This window comes from Hypanus sabinus, chromosome 22 (genome assembly GCF_030144855.1).
Source record: "Hypanus sabinus isolate sHypSab1 chromosome 22, sHypSab1.hap1, whole genome shotgun sequence".
NCBI classification, from domain to species: domain Eukaryota; kingdom Metazoa; phylum Chordata; class Chondrichthyes; order Myliobatiformes; family Dasyatidae; genus Hypanus; species Hypanus sabinus.
Genome location: NC_082727.1, coordinates 14,853,305 through 14,870,441, shown reverse-complemented (window position 1 = coordinate 14,870,441; position 17,137 = coordinate 14,853,305). Strand labels below are relative to the sequence as shown.

General features: G+C 45.6%; 1 protein-coding gene across 7 annotated transcripts in view; it reads right to left on the bottom strand.

Moving 5' to 3' along the window:
* LOC132379349 (Kv channel-interacting protein 2-like) overlaps positions 1-17,137 on the bottom strand; it is a 523,353-nt gene that overhangs the window by 115,792 nt on the left and 390,424 nt on the right. For 2 of the 7 annotated variants that reach the window (XM_059947088.1, XM_059947085.1), the window contains exon 1: positions 8,844-9,274. The exons of 3 other annotated variants lie outside the window; for them this stretch is intronic. Coding sequence is in view for 3 of the 4 variants with exons in the window: in XM_059947085.1 (XP_059803068.1) it covers positions 8,844-8,949 (106 nt within the window). In the remaining variant the exon portion in view is untranslated. Of the gene's footprint in view, positions 1-767; positions 895-8,843; positions 9,276-17,137 lie in introns of those variants that run through there. 2 more of the 7 variants (XM_059947084.1, XM_059947090.1) reach the window with 2 other exon arrangements.

Here is a 17,137-nt window from a genome sequence, read left to right as displayed (position 1 = left end):
CCCAACAACTTAGCCTCCCACAGATTCAACACCCTCCAACTACATAAATTCCTCCTCATCTCTGTTCTAAAGGGATTCCCTTGTATTCTGAGGCTATGTCCTCTATTTCTGGACTCCCCTACTATGGAAACATTTTCGCTATGACCACTCTATCTAACCATTTCAATATTCAATGTTTCAAAAAGATTTCCATCCTGATTCTTTTAAACCAGAGCCACCAAATGCTCTTCATACATTAAACTTTTCATTCCTGGCATCATTCTCATGAGCCTTCCCTGGACTGCTAGCTCATCCTTTCTTGGTTAAGGGCCCCAGAACTGCTCATAATAGTTCATGTAGTCAGACCAGTACTTTGAAAAGCCTCAGCATTACATCATTGCTTTTATATTCTAGTCCTCCTGAAATGAATGCTAACATTGCATTTGCCTTCCTCACCATTGAGTCAACCTGTAGGTTAACCTTTAGGAAATCTTGCAAGAGGACTCCCAGGTCTCTGTGCACCTCTGATTTCTGAATTTGCTGCCTGTTTAGAAAATAGTCTACGTCTTTATGCCTTCTACCAAAGTGTACGATCGTATGCTTCTTTACACTGTATTCCATCTGCCACTTCTTTGCCCATTCTAATTTGTCTTAAATTATTCTGCAGACTTCCTGTTTCTTCTAACCTGTGCTGTTCCTGTCCTGCCATTGTACGATGTAGAGGGAACTTCATTCTGTAGGTGTTACATTTGAATGCATGTGCAATATACGAAATAAGGTAGATGAACTTGCAGTAAGGTTGCAGATTGGCAGGTATGATGTTGTAGGCATCACAGAAACATGGCTGGAAGGTTACAGTTGGGAGTTTAATGTCCAGGATACACATAGCAGGAAGGCAGAGAGGGCGGTGTTGCTCTGATGGTAAAAAATGAAATCAAATCATTAGAAAGAGGTGACATGGGGCCAGAAGATGTTGAAGCATTGTGGATAGAGCTAAGGATCTGCAAGGATAAAAAGACCCTGATGAGAGTTGTATCCAGACCTCAAACAGTAATGATGTGGCCTACAGATTACAATGGGAAACAGAAAATGCACACCAAAAGGGCAATGTTACAATAGTTATTGGGGACTTCAATATGCAGGTAGACTGGGAAAATCAGGTCGGTGCTGGATTCCAGAAGGGAGAATTTCTAGAGTGCCTATCAGATGGCTTTTTAGAGCAGCTCATGGTTGAGGCCACTAGGGGACCAACTATTCTAGACTGGGTGTTGTGCAATGAACCACAATTGATTAGAGAGTTTAAGGTACAAGAACCCTGGGGGGTGGGGGGGGGGGAAGTGATCATAATATGATTGAATTCACCATGAAATTTGGGAAGGAGAAACTAAAGTCAAATATATCACTATTACAGTGGAGTAAAGGGAATTACAGAGGCATGAGATAGGAGTTGGCCAGAATTGATGAGAAAAGAACAACTATGACAGCAGACCAGCAATGGTTGGAATTTCTGGAATCAATTCAGAAGGCAAAGGATATACAAATCCCAAAGAGGAAAAAAAATATTTTAAAGGAAAGATGACACAACCTTGGCTAACAAGAGAAGTCAAAGTCAACATAAAAGCAAAAGAGAGGGCATATAGTGAGCAAAAATTAGTGGGACGTTAAAGGATTGGAAAGCTTTTAAAAACCAACAGAAGGCAACTAAAAAGTCATTTAGAAGATAAAGATGGAATACAAAAGCAAGCCAGTGAATAATATTAATGAGGATACCAAAAGTTTCTGCAGATACATGAAGTGTAAAAGGGAGGCATGAGTGGATATTGGACCACTGGAAAATGATGCTGGAGAGGTAGAAATGGGGGAACAAACTGAATAAGGATTTTGCATCAGTCTTCACTGTGAAGGACACTAACAGTATGGTGGAAGTTCCAGGCATCAGAGGTCATGAAGTTTGAAATTAACATAACTAGAGAGAAGGTTCTTGGGAAACTGAAAGTTCTGAAGGCAGATAAGTCACCTGGACCAGATGGTGTACACTCCAAGGTTCTGAAAGAGGTGGCTGAAGAGATTGTGGAGGCATTAGTCATGATCTTGCAAGAATCACTAGATTCTAGAATGGTTCCGGAGGACTGGAGAATTGCAAATGTCATGCCACTTGTCAAGAAGGGAGAGAGGCAGAAGAGAGGAAACTATAGGCCAGTCAGTCTGACCTCAGTGGTTGGGAAGATGTTGGAGTTGATTATTAAGGATGAGGTCTCAGGGTATTAGGAGGCACATGATAACATAGGTGAAGTCAGCATGGTTTCCTCAGGGGAAAACCTGTTGGAATCATTGAAGAAATAACAAACCAGATAGACAAAGGAGAATCATTTAAAGTTGAGTTCTTGGTGTTGCACATGAGGCTGCTTAACAAACTATGAGTCCATGGTATTACAAGAAAGATTCTAGCATGGATAAAGCAGTGGCTGATTGGCAGGAGGCAAAGAGTGGGAATAAAGCAACCATTTTCTGGTTGGCTGCTGGTGACGAGTAGTGTTTCACAGAGGTCTGGGTTGGGACTGATTCTTTTTACATTAGATGTCAATGATTGAATGATGGCTTTGTTGCAAAGTTTGCAGTTGATATGAAGATAGGTGGAGGGGCAGATAGTTTTGAGGAAGTAGAGAAGCTACAGAAGGACTTAGACAGATTAGGAGAATAGGCAAAGAAATGGCAGATGGAACACAGTGTCTGAAAGTGTATGGCCATAAATGTTGGTAGAAGTGTTGACTATTTTCTAAATGGAGAGACAATTCAAAAAACTGAGGTGCAAAGGGATTTGGGAGTCCTTGTGCAGAATTCCCTAAAAGTTAATTTGCAGATTGAATCTGTGGTGAGGAAGGCAAAGGCAATGTTAACCATTCATTTGAAGAGGACTAGAACATAAAAGCAAGGATGTAAAATTGAAACTTTATAAAACACTGGTGAGGCCTCATGTGGAGTATTGTGATAATTTTTAGACCCCTTATCTTAGAAAGGATGTGCTGAAACTGGAGAGGGTTCAAAGGAGGTTCATGAAAATGATTCTGGGATTAAATAGCTTGTCATATGAAAAGCATTTCTTGGTTCTGGGTCTGTATTCACTGATATTCAGAAGAATGAGGGGTGACCTCATGGAAACCAGAAGTGTTAAAAGGCTTTGATAGAGTGGATGATGAAAGGATGTTTCCTCTGGTGGAGAGTCAAGACCAGAGGACACAGCCTCAGAATAGTGGGGTGTCCTTTTAGAATAGAGATGAGGAGGAGCTTCTTTAGTCAGAGAGTGGTGAAACTTTGGAATTCTTCTCCATAGGCAGCCGTGGAGGCCAAGTTTTTATTTTTATTTAAGGCCAAGGCTGATAGATTCTTGATTGGTCAGAGAAAGAAGGGTTATGGAGAGAAGGTAGGAGATGGAGGCTGAGAGGAAAATCGGATCAGCCATGATGCAATGGCAGAGGAAACTCTTTGGGCCAAATGGCCTACTTCTTCTCTTATGTCTTATGGTCTTGAGTATCTAACCCGTGCTGTCCCTGTCCTGGGAGTGTGTGATGGGACAGTGTAGAGGGAGCTTCACTCTGTAACTAACCCGTGCTGTCCCTGTCCTGGGAGTATGTGATGGGACAGTGTAGAGGGAGATTCACTCTGTATCTAACCCATGCTGTCCCTGTCCTGGGAGTGTGTGATGGGTCAGTGTAGAGGGAGCTTCACTCTGTATCTAACCTGTGCTGTCCCTGTCCTGGGAGTGTGTGATGGGACAGTGTAGAGGGAGCTTCACTCTGTATCTAACCCGTGCTGTCCCTGTCCTGGGAGTATGTGATGGGACAGTGTAGAGGGAGCTTCACTCTGTATCTAACCCGTGCTGTCCCTGTCCTGGGAGTGTGTGATGGGACAGTGTAGAGGGAGCTTCACTCTGTATCTAACCCGTGCTGTCCCTGTCCTGGGAGTGTGTGATGGGACAGTGTAGAGGGAGCTTCACTCTGTATCTAACCCGTGCTGTCCCTGTCCTGGGAGTATGTGATGGGACAGTGTAGAGGGAGCTTCACTCTGTATCTAACCCGTGCTGTCCCTGTCCTGGGAGTGTGTGATGGGACAGTGTAGAGGGAGCTTCACTCTGTATCTAACCCGTGCTGTCCCTGTCCTGGGAGTGTGTGATGGGACAGTGTAGAGGCAGCATCACTCTGTATTAAAGAAATTGATGTTCATACCATCAGATGGAAGATATCAGACAGAATACAAGGTGTTGCACCTGTGAATGACCTCATCATGGTAGTGGAGGAGACTGTGGACTGACACGTTGGAATGGGATATCAAACTGAAACGGGTCACCACCAGGAAAGCCTGCCTTTTGTGGCAGATGGAGCAAAGGTGCTTGATTAATTTATACCCCAATCTACATCAGGTCTCATGAATGTATAGGAGGCTACTTCCCTAACCAGTTTGTGTGTGACCAAGAAGGAAATTAGGAGTTATAATCTTAACCTTCCCTCCCACACAGATGGATGAATGAAGGGCTATGTGGGAGGGAAGGTTAAGATTGATCTTAGGTTAGCATAAAAGGCTGGCACAACATTGTAGGCTGAAAGGCCTGTACTGAGTTGTACTGTTCTATGTTCCATGTCTTATATCTATACTCAAATTAAGACTGAGGAGACCTGACAGAAGCATATGGGGCAAAGGTCATGTGGGGCATAGACAGGGTAGACAATCAGCCTTACCAACCCCAACTCCCCAGAGTAGAAATGACAAACACTAGAGGACATAGGTTTAAGGTGGGTGGTGGAAAGTTTAAAGGAGATTTGTCAGGCAATTTGATTTTTTAGACAGAGGGCATGAGGTGTCTGGGATGTGCTGCTGGGAAAGCAGACATGAGAATGGAGTTTTAGAGGCATGAACACACTGGGAGTGAAGGATATGGGTTACATGCAGGTAGATAGAGAGAGAATTAGTTTAATTTAGCATTGCAGTCAACACAGACAGTGTGGATCGAAGGGCTGGTTCCTACACTGTATTCTATGTGCTATGTTCTCTGGATTAGAGCATGTCTGATGAAGGAAGATTGAACGAGCTAGAGCTTTTCTCTTTGGATCAAGGAAATTTGATAAATTATATGAGAGCTGTACAAGGTGACTGGAGGACTTGTAGAGTGAAACTCCTTTCCTTACAGAATCCAGACCGCATGGAAAAATAATTTGTTTAGGGATCGGTAACACAGAGTTAAGGTGGGAAGCTGTTTCTCAGACTGGAGGGAATCATACAGCAGTGTCCCACCAGAGGTCAGATTTCAAAACGTGGTTCATAGAGATAGATTACAGGAGAAAGTATACATGCTGGTGGAATGGGAGGATGGAATTAAATGTAGAAATTCGTGTACTTTGAAAGAAGCCAGAAATGAAACTGTGGATGTGTTTATGCTAAATGGGCAGATGGAGATCGTGGCTACAAAACCCCACATGACCCGATTATAGAAAGATTAGCTTTATTTGTCACATGTATATCGAAACAGTGAATGTGATGTCTTGCATCGAATCAAATCAGCCCACAATTGTCGCCACACTTTTGGTGCTAATGTAGCATGTCCTCAACTCGCTAACCCCAAACTGTACGTTTTTAGAACGTGGGAGGAAACCCACGTGGTCATGGAGAGTACGGACAATCTTCTTATAGACAATGGTGCAAATTGAATCCCAGTCTCTGCCACAACCCTTCCCCTTCCATTTGGGGGACAGGCTACACAGGCATGCAAGTCACTATGAAGTGTCATTCAGCTGCACCACTTTCTAGGCTGGATCAAGATACATCGGGAAGGATTTGAAGTCCTTGGAAAAGAGCCCAGAAATTACTTACTGGATGGAGAGCAAGTTACAGGGAAGGGCTAGAGAAGATGGGTTTATTCCTAGAGGCAGACGGGCTGATATCTGACATGGTGTGATTAAAATAATGACCAGGCTTAGGTAAACAGTTTCCAATTGGTAAAATGGTGGAAGACCCAAACGATGTGTGTTGGCACAGGAGTTGAAGCCTTTATAATGCAGTGAGCGAGAGTGGATTGTTGGCTCGGCCCTACTATGGCTTCCAAAGGGAATTCGATCAGTACTGGATAGAAAGAAAAGAGTGCAGATAATGAGAGGGAGAGAGAGGAGAGAAAGAGGAGGAAAGGGGAGGAAGAGGAGGAAAGGGAGGGGAGTAGGGAAAAGGAGGGAAGCGGGAGAGGAAGAGGGCAAGAGTAGGGGAAGTGAGGGGGAATGGTTTCTGATGAGGTTCTAGTATTCTACACATTATTCTAGTGTGTGTGTGTGTGTGTGTGTGTGTGAGAGAGAGAGATTTATACTTTGCATCTTCAGCCTCATGGGTTATAATGTTCCAAAGGTTCATAATTCAATGTGTAAAGTGTTTTGACCCCTTCTCAACACCAGCAACATGGACCCATCATCCCTTTAAGTGTCAGTGCATGAGACTGTTATATACATACACAGTGGCAACTTTATTCTGGGTGGCGGGTGGAGATACGTCTCTACCAAAGGAGGTGTAAGGTGCTCCTTCCCTCCACTAGCCTGCAGATCACTCATGGGCAAGGTGCACTACCTGCTGAGCACCTTCCCTCCTCCCCCGCCGATCAGGGTCACAAGAAGCCAGGAACAGGTGGTGGATGGTTGTACGAGCAACTAGTGCATACCACAAGTCCTGGTTCTTCAACCGCTGACACCAGGCAGACAATCTCTGAAGAGTGTTGATAATAGCTGGGGTCACAGGTCTTGTAAAGACACTGTCCAACAGAAGACAATTGCAAACCCCTTCCATAGAAGATTTTGCCAAGACAACCATTGTCAAGACTATGATTGATGACCACTTCTTCGGTTCCCCTTTACACTTGCTTGTTAATGCAAATATTTAATCAGCCAGTCATGTGGCAGCAACTCAATGCATAACAGCAGGCAGACATGGTCAAGAGGTTCATTTGTTGTTTGGACTAAACATCAGAATGGGAGAAAAACGTGATCTCAGTGACTTTGACCATGGAACGATTGTTGGTTCCAAATGTGGAGGTTTACTATCTTGAGAAGATTGTTGATCTCCTGGAATTTTCACGCACAACAATCTCAAGTCTATAGTTTACAGAGAATGGTGCAAAAAAACAAAGAAACAAAAACTCCATTGAGTGACAGTTCTGTGGGTAAAAATGCCTTTTAATGTGAGAGGTCAAAGGAGAATGGGCAGACTGGTTCAAGTTAAAAGGCGACAGCAACTCAAATAACCACTTATTACAACGGTGGTTTGCAGAAGAGCATCTCTGAACACACAACACTTCAGACCTTGAAGTGGATGGGCTACAGTAGCTGAAGACCATGAACATACCCTAAGTTGCCTCTTATTAGGTACAGACATGGCCTCTTTATTATGTGGGACCTGTCTGTAGTGAGGGTCAGTGAGAGAGAATGGGACCAGCACGTGTGTGTGTGTGTGTGTGTGTGTGTGTGTGTGTGTGTGTGTGTGTGTGTGTGTGTGTGTGTGAGTGTGAGTGTGAGTGTGAGTGTGAGTGTGAGTGTGAGTGTGACCCATCTATCACTGGGAGGAACTGCCTGTGGGTAGGGTTTTTAGTCAATTGTGTTTTGTGATTCCTAGTAATAATTCTACAAAGATTTACTGATGTATACCACTCTGCCATTCATTAACTGTCCTTAATCAGTCCTCTCTGCATTGTCTGCAAAAAGCCCTGTCACCAGGGGACAGTTTGGTAAATTCATTTACAGAACATTGGCATCACTGGAAAAGGCCAGAATTTATTGTTCGTCCTTAATTGTGCTTCCAGAAAGGGAGTAAACAGTGAACTGTGTCTACTGTACACACTATTGCTGTAAACCTGAAACTATGCAGAAGCCAGACACCTTTCAGGTAATAACAGCTTTCTGAGTGTGCACCTTTCCCTCAGAACCTCAGCAACTCTCCTGCACTTTGTCACTGATTCTGTGATGCATAATCTTTGATAAGAGTCCTTTCGCAGTCACCCACCGACACCATTGCAATTCTGGAACCCACCCCTCCCGTCCATTCAATACACTCTGTGGTCCATCTCGCATCCTATCTCCAACATCTGAACCACCTCCCCTCCAACATCTCCCTGTTTATATTTCGGTACTGCTTCACTCTCCTACAACCACACACATGCAAAAAGACAGGAGGGAGAGAGGGAGAGAGGGAGAGAGGGAGAGAGGGAGAGAGGGAGAGAGGGAGAGAGGGAGAGAGGGAGAGAGGGAGAGAGGGAGAGAGGGAGAGAGGGAGAGAGGGAGAGAGAGAGAGAGAGAGAGAGAGAGAGAGAGAGAGAGAGAGAGAGAGAGAAAGAAAAGACCAGAGAACGATAAATTCAGAGAGAGGGAGATTGATTACGATTCCTTCGTCCGCACACATTCAACACCGGAACACCCGATAATGGTTTTTATGCAATTACCTTGTACTCCATCTCTCTACTTTTGGATTGATATGAAATATCAAGAGACTCACAGCCAATGTTCTGCATGAGAAGTCCTGTCAGATCTGAACGGCAGTTTTAAAAATTCACGCCTGCGAAATCCACCCCACCTCCCGACCCTTCGATGAACTATCGTAACTGAAAAACACTAATACGGTGCGGCAAGAGTCGAAGATAGAGCAAGATTTTGGCCGACTTGCTAAAAAACTAGTCTCGCTCTTCACAACTTATTCCATTCAGTCAAGCAGCAAAACTTAAAAGTTCCATAATTTAAGGAATCGAACTCAGTCAGAACAGTTTTTCGGGGGACTCAGATCCCGGATGGAATCCAGACACTTGTTTCCTGCTTTACAAGGCGAGCATTCGAGACAAACCACTGTACCTGTTTCGATGACCACTGGCTCAAAAAGTCCGAACTGTTCCAGTACTTTGACAAACAGGGCGACCACCACAAGGACGGCTATCATCTCAAGCCCCTCGAGATGCATGGCATTCCGTCTCGGCGCCCAGCCGCCAGACCCCGCTCACCTTCGCCCGTGCGATCTCTGCAAGTGGGAGGGGCTGTTACCCTGGAGGAGGGCCGGGGGCCGGAGAAGCGGCGGAGGGGTGCCGCAAAACTTTCCCTCTTCCCCCTCCTCACCACCACCCCTTGCTCTATGTAGACTCCGATGATGGGGAAGAGGCAGAGGCAGAGGAAGGAGAGAAAGACAGGGGAAGAGTGAGAGAAGAGCATGGAGAAGATGGGAAGGGAGGGGTGGAGAGGGACGAAGGAGGAGAGGAGAGAAGGGAGGGAGGAGGAGGGGAGAGGAAGGGGAGCGGGGGAGAGGAAGGGGAGAGGGGAGAGGAAGGGGAGAGGGGAGAGGAAGGGGAGAGGGGAGAGGGGAGGGGAGAGGGGAGGGGAGAGGGGAGGGGAGGGGAGAGGGGAGGGGAGAGGGGAGGGGAGAGGGGAGGGGAGAGGGGAGGGGAGAGGGGAGGGAGGGGAGAGGGGGGAGAGGGGAGGGAGGGGAGAGGGGGGAGAGGGGAGGGGAGAGGGGAGAGGGGGGAGGGGAGAGGGGAGAGGGGGGAGGGGAGAGGGGGGAGGGGAGAGGGGGGAGGGGGGAGGGGGAGGGGAGAGGGGGGAGGGGAGGAGAGGAAGGGGGAGGGGAGGAGAGGAAGGGTGGAGGGGGAGAGGAAGGGTGGAGGGGGAGAGGAGGGAGGAGGAGAGGAGGGAGGAGGGGAAAGGAGAGGGAGGAGGGGAAAGAAGGAGAGGAAAGGAGGGAGGGGAGGGGAAAGGAGGGAGGGGAGGGGAAAGGAGGGAGGGGAGGGGAAAGGAGGGAGGGGAGGGGAAAGGAGGGAGGGGAGGGGAAAGGGGAGGGGGAGGGGGGAGGATGGAGGGGGAGGGGGGGATGGAGGGGGAGGGGGAAGGAGGGAGGAGGAGGGGAAAGGAGGGGGGAGGGGAAAGGAGGGGGGAGGGGAGGGGGAGGGGAGGGAGGGGGAGGGGAAGGAGGAGAGGGGAGTGAGGAAGGAGGAGACAGGAGTGTGGAGAGGGGAAAGGGGAGGGAGGAAGGAAGGAGAGGGAGGAGGTGGGAGTGGGAAGGAAGGGAGGCGAGAGAGATGGAGAGCAGATGGAAATGGGTGAGTTGGTGTAGGTGGGAGATTGTTTGACCTTGGGGGCTGTGTAATCCCGGGGAAGGTTTCTCGTAGCGCTGCCGGTGTGAGAGACTGAGAGAGAACCTGCCCTCCCATCTCAATGACACCACCTCCTCCAACGTGCAGATTGCCGTTGCCGCGGCAACGGGCGATGGCGACTTCCACTCCTCTCCCTGCCGTGACTGTCCAACGGGCCTCTCCCCTCGCCGGAGATCACAGCACGCACGGTCCCTGGCTCTCTCGCAGTCTCACCGTGATCCATCCACATCGCAGCACTCCCATAAATAAACACAAAGTTAAAGGAATAAGAGAAAATCGCGATTGAGTCCTGGGTCACTCGCACACCTCCAATCACTCTCCGGCTTGTTAAACCTCACGGTTGGAAAGGTAGCCTTCGTGACTTTCACACAGCCTTGCTCCGAGTCACAGGGGAATAATTTTAATACACCGAGTTATTTCATGGTCTTTGCTAATGCCACAGTGATGGAGGAGCAACACCTCATAGTCTGCCTGGGCACCCTCCAAATCTGACGGAATGAACATCGCTTTTTCTAACTTCCGGTATTTTCTCTCTCCCCCTCCCCCCGTCCCTTCTCCCCCTTACCCTTTCCCTCTCCTCACCTGCCCGCCACCTCCCAGCATCACCTCACCTTTGCCCTCACCTGGTTTCACCTGCCAGCTTGTATTCCTTCCCCTCCCCCCACCTTCCTGTTCCAGTTTCTTCCCCCTTCCTTTCCAGTCCTGATGAAGGGTCTGAGCGGGACGTGTCAACTATTTATTCCTCTCCACAGATCCTTCTTGACTCGTCAAGTTCCTCCAGTATCTTTTCTGTGTGTTTGTGCTCTGGTTTTGTAGTTTATTAGTTGTGAATTTATTGAAAGTAGGACTCACATTTCTATGTCATGTCCACCCCAGTTTGAAGTGTAAGCAGTGTACAACAAGCATGACTAACTGGGGATGACAGTCAGGAATCCTCCAGTCAGCAAAGGAAGAACTTGCTTGCTTTCCGATTGGCTTTGGGAAGGCAAGGAGAGGGGGGATGTTGTTGGGGTCTAGAACATTGTTTGGGGAGGTGTGAACAAGAGATCATGTGATAAATATTCTCATGAATTGCTACCCAGTTACTAGTTGTGGTCTGGGAGAAAGACTGAAGACAAGAAGGTTGGTGGAGTTGTGGATAGTATGGAAGGTGGTTACAATGGGACATTGGGCTGAGAGTGGCAAATTGAGTTAAATCCAGAAGAGTGCAGTAGAACAGAGGGATCTGGGAGTACAAATACATAATTCCCTAAAAGTGGCGTCACAAGTAGATAGGGTCGTAAAGAGAGCTTTTGCTACATTGGCCTTTATAAATCAAAGTATTGAGTATAAGAGTTGAAATGTAATGGTGAGGTTGTATAAGAGCAAACACGAGGAAATCTGCAGATGCTGGAAATTCAAACAACACACACAAAATGCTGGTGGATCACAGCAGGCCAGGCAGCATCTATAGGAAGAAGCACTGTCGACATTTCGGGTCCTGACGAAGGGTCTCAGCCCGAAATGTCCTATAGATGCTGCCTGGCCTGCTGTGTTCCACCAGCATTTTGTGAGGTTGTATAAGACATTGGTGAGACTGAATTTGGAGTATTGTGTGCAGTTTTGGTCACCTAATTACAGGAAGGATATTAATAAGGTTGAAAGAATGCAGAGAAGGTTTACAAGGATGTTGCCGGGACTTGAGAAACTGAGTTACAGAGAAAGGTTGAACAGGTTAGGACTTCATTCCCTTGAGTGTAGAAGAATGAGAGGTGATTTGATGGAGGTGTATAAAATTATGATGGGTCTAGATAGAGTGAATGCAAGCAGGCTTTTTCCATTGAGGCTAGGGGAGAAAAAAAAACAGAGGACATGGGTTAAGGGTGAAGGGGGAAAAGTTTAAAGGGAACATTGGGGTGGGGGCTTCTTCACGCAGAGAGCGGTGGGAGTGTGGAATGAGCTGCCGGATGAAGTGGTGAATGCGGGCTCACTTTTGACATTTAAGAAAAACTTGGACAGGTACGTGGATGAGAGGTGTATGGAGGGATATGGCCCAGGTGCAGGTCAGTGGGACTAGGCAGAAAAATGGTTTGGCACAGCCAAGAAGGGCCAAAAAGCCTGTTTCTGTGCTGTAATGTTCTATGGTTCTATGGTGTTAAGTGCTATACTTAGGTTGAACTCGAAGGCGGGATACAAGGTTTATAATAGAATTCTCAACAGTGTGGGGGAACAGAGGGATCTTGGGGTTCATGTCCATAGATCCGTCAAAGTTGTCACACAAGTTGATAGGGTGTTTAAGTAGGCTTATGGAGTGTTGGCCTTCATTGGTCGCTGCTGTCATTGGAAAGAAGGTACAGGAACCTCAGGACCCACACCACCAATTCAGGAACAGTTATCACCCCTCAAACATCAGGCTCTTGAACTAAAAGGAGTAATTTCACACAACTTCGCTTGTCCCATAATTGATCTGTTCCCATAACCTATGGACTCACTTTCAAGTTTCTTCTCCTCGAGTTCTTGATATTTATGGATTTTAAAATTTATTATCATTTTTTTTGTACTTGCAACTTGTCTTTTGCACACTGGTTGCACACCCAGGTTGTGAGGTCTTGATTTGATAATGGTTATTATTCTATTATGAATTTACGAAGTATGTCCACAAGAAAATGAATCTTAGGGTTGTGTACAGTGACATACAGGTACTTTGATAATAAATTTACTTTGAACTTTGGATTGAATTCAAGAGCAATGGGGATCTATAAAACCCTGGTTAGACTACACTTGGAATATTGTGTTCAATTCTGGTCGCCTCTTTATCTAGGAGACATACCTAGGTTAGAGAACATGTCTTATGAGGATATGTTGAGTGAGCTAGGCCTTTTCACTTTGGAGCAAAGGAGGATGAGAGATGACTTGATAGAGGTGTACAAGATGATGAGGCAGAGATAGAATGGCTAGCCAAGGACGGTTTCCCAGGGTGGAAATGGATAATACAAGAGGGGCATAATTTTAAGGGAAGTATAGGAGGATGTCAGAGTTAGGCTTATTACATAGAGTGGTAGGTGCACCTTGCTAGGGGTGGTGGTACAGGCAGATATATTAAGGATAACCATATAACCATATAACAATCACAGCACGGAAACAGGCCATCTCGGCCCTCCTAGTCCATGCTGAACTCTTAATCTCACCTAGTCCCACCTACCCGCACTCAGCCCATAACCCTCCACTCCTTTCCTGTCCATATACCTATCCAATTTTACCTTAAATGACAAAACTGAACTGGCCTCTACTACTTCTACAGGAAGCTCATTCCTCACAGCTATCACTCTCTGAGTAAAGAAATACCCCCTCGTGTTTCCCTTAAACTTCTGCCCCCTAACTCTCAAATCATGTCCTCTCATTTGAATCTCCCCTACTCTCAATGGAAACAGCCTATTCACGTCAACTCTATCTATCCCTCTCAAAATTTTAAACACCTCGATCAAATCCCCCCTCAACCTTCTACGCTCCAATGAATAGAGACCTAACTTGTTCAACCTTTCTCTGTAACTTAAGTGCTGAAACCCAGGTAACATCCTAGTAAATCGTCTTTGCACTCTCTCTAATTTATTGATATCTTTCCTATAATTCGGTGACCAGAACTGTACACAATATTCCAAATTTGGCCTTACCAATGCCTTGTACAATTTTAACATTACATCCCAACTTCTGTACTCAATGCTTTGATTTAAAAAGGACAGCGTTCCAAAAGCCTTCTTCACCACCCTATCTACATGAGACTCCACCTTCAGGGAACGATGCACTGTTATTCCTAGATCTCTCTGTTCCACTGCATTCCTCAATGCCCGACCATTTACCCTGTATGTTCTATTTGGATGATTCCTGCCAAAATGTAGAACCTCACACTTCTCAGCATTAAACTCCATCTGCCAACGTTCAGCCCATTCTTCTAACCGGCATAAATCTCCCTGCAAGCTTTGAAAACCCACCTCATTATCCACAACACCTCCTACCTTAGTATCATCGGCATACTTACTAATCCAATTTACCACCCCATCATCCAGATCATTTATGTATATTTAAGAGACTCTTAGATAGGTACATAGATGAAAGAAAATGGAGGGCTATAAGGAAGGGTTAGATTGATGTTAGAGTAGATTAAGGTTAGCACAACATCGTGGGCTGAAGGGCCTGTACTGTTCTGTTTTATACTCCGTGTGGCCAGGTACTCAGTATATTACATAGTGATGCTTATTTCCAATAGAACAGCAGTGAGTATCGATAGCTAATACACTGAAACCCTGCCCATACACTGACTGGACAGCCTGGCTGCTGCCACACCATGATCCTCTCTTACAGCCTGGGATCGTACTGTATATCTGAGATCACAGCAACAGCTCGGGTGTGACCTAATCTGAAAGAAAAATGGAAGGCTATGTGGGAAGGAAGGGGTAGATTGACATCGGAGTACATTAAAAAGTCAGCACAATATTATGAGCCAAAGGGTCTGAACTGTTCTATGTTCTACACTCAGTAACCACTTTATTAGGTACCCATAATTATTAATGCAAATATTTAATCACCCTGTCATGTGACAGCAACTCATTGCATAAAAGCAGGCAGACATGGTCAGGAGGTTCAATTGTGTTTCAGGCCAAACATTAGAATGGGGAAGAAATGTGAAATAAACGACTTTGACCATGGAATGAATGTTGGTGCTAGATGGGGTGGTTTGAGTATTTCAGAAACTACAGATCTAGGATTTTTATGTGCAACAATCTCTAGAGTTTACAGTGAATGCTGTGAAAAACAAAAAAAAATCAGTGATCGGCAAATCGGTGGGTAAAATACCTTGTTAATGAGAGAGGTCGGAGGAGATGGCCAGACTGGCTCAAGGTGACAGTAATTCAAATCACTACACATTACAACAGTGGTGTGCAGAGGAGTATCTCTGAACCCAACAGATCAAACCTTTAAGTTTGATCTATAACCTAATGACCACAACAGAACAACAGAAGACCACAAAAATAAAGTGCCCACTTTATTAGGCCACTGAGTGTATGTGAAATGTTCTAGTGTGGAGACTACTGGTCTCCTGATGTAATGAAAAATGTCAAAGTGTTAGAATTAGTTCAGAGAACTAATAGGAAATGGGTCGGTCATACCTTGAAGAAAGGTTGGACAGGTTGGACTTGGATCTGTTACAGTTCAGAAGAGCAAGAGGGCACTTGATTCAAATATGCACAAATCCTGAGAGGTCTTGACGAGATGAATGTGGAGAGAAGCTTGAACTAAAGCTTATAAGTAATGCATAGGAGCATAAGGGCCAGCTGGTGGTGTCATGGACTTCAAGGTAGATGGTGCTGAGTTCAAACCCAGCTGGGTCCCAACCTGGGCAGCAGCAGCATCTGTGCAGAAGAAAGGCCTGGTCCATGAAAACCCTATGGACCCCATGGTCCATGAGGTCACGAAGAGTCGTACTCAACTAACCAACCGAACAACAACAACAGGAGATAAATAAATAAATAATAAATCAATTCTATTATCAAAGACTCCCACCATCTAGGCCATGCTCTCTTCTTGTTACTACCATCAGGCAGGAGGTACAGAAGCCTCTATTCCCACACCAGCAGGTTAATGAACAGTTAATACCCCTCAACCATTAGGCTCCTGACTGGTGTTGATAACTTTACTCACCCCATCACTGTACAGATTCCACAACCTACGGACTCACTTTCAAGGACTCTACAACTCATGTTCTCAATATTATTTATTTACTTACTTACTATGATTATTCGTTCTTTTTGTATTTACACAGTTCATTGCATTTTGCACATCGGTTGTTTGTCCACTTTTATTTATGTGCAGTTCATTATTGGTTCTATTGTGTTTCTTTGTATTTAACCATGACTCCCTGCAAGAAATTGAATCTCAGTGTAGTATTTGGTGATACATACGCACTTTGATAATAAATTTACTTTGAACTTTGTATAATGGTTTGCTCATCTTGGATGGCAATAAGATGAAATTTTCCCCTCCACAAGGATTGAAAGCTTTAGGGACTCTGCTCCTTAGAGGATAATGGAAGCGAAGTCTTTCAGTGTTTTTCAAGATTAAAGATTGTTTGATATCATTTCCTGTACACAAGTGTAATGGAGAATGAAATAATTGTTACTCTGGATCTGATGCAGCACATAAATGCACAATCAGATAGAGAACAGAATAATAACAATCATAAAAACACAATAAATCTAAATACATAGAACAGCTTTTATACATAGATTGATTGTATGCCCACAAAGTAACGCAAGGCAAAGGCGTGTCTGTATGATTCGGACAAGAAATGATAAAGTGGTGGTGGTTGGGGGTGTAGAGGGGTGGGTTAGTGGGTGGAGGTGTTGATCAGCCTCACTGCTTGGGGAAAGGAACTTGAGCCTGGTGGTCCTGGCGTGGATGTTACATAGCCTCCTCCCTGATGGGAGTGGGACAAACAGTCCATGAGCAGGGTGGGTGGGATCCTTCATGACATTACTAGCCCTTTACCGGCACCTCCTTGTACAAATGTTCTTGATGGCGGGTGGACTGGTGCTGGTGATGCGCTGGACAGTTTTGACCATCTGTTGTAGAGCCTTCTTGTCCGGCCACAGTGCGGTTTCCATGCCAAGCACTGACGCATCCTGTTAGGATGCTCTCTACTGTGCCTCTGTAAGGTAGTGACTGATGGATTCTTAATGAGCAAAGGGTGAAAGGTTACTAGGAGAAGGCAGGAGTGCAGAGCCGAGGTTAGAATCAGATCAGTTGACTTTATTGAGCAGCACATAAGATGTTGGAGGAACACAATGGGTTGGCCAACATCTGTGGAATGAAATGGATAGTTGATGTTTCGCTTCGAGGCCATCATCTGGACCGAAAGTTAGAGGGGAGTTTGCCGATATAAAAGATCATAGAAACATAGGAAAACATAGAAAACCTACAGCACAATACAGGCCCTTCGGCCCACAGAGTTGTGCCGAACACATCCCTACCTTA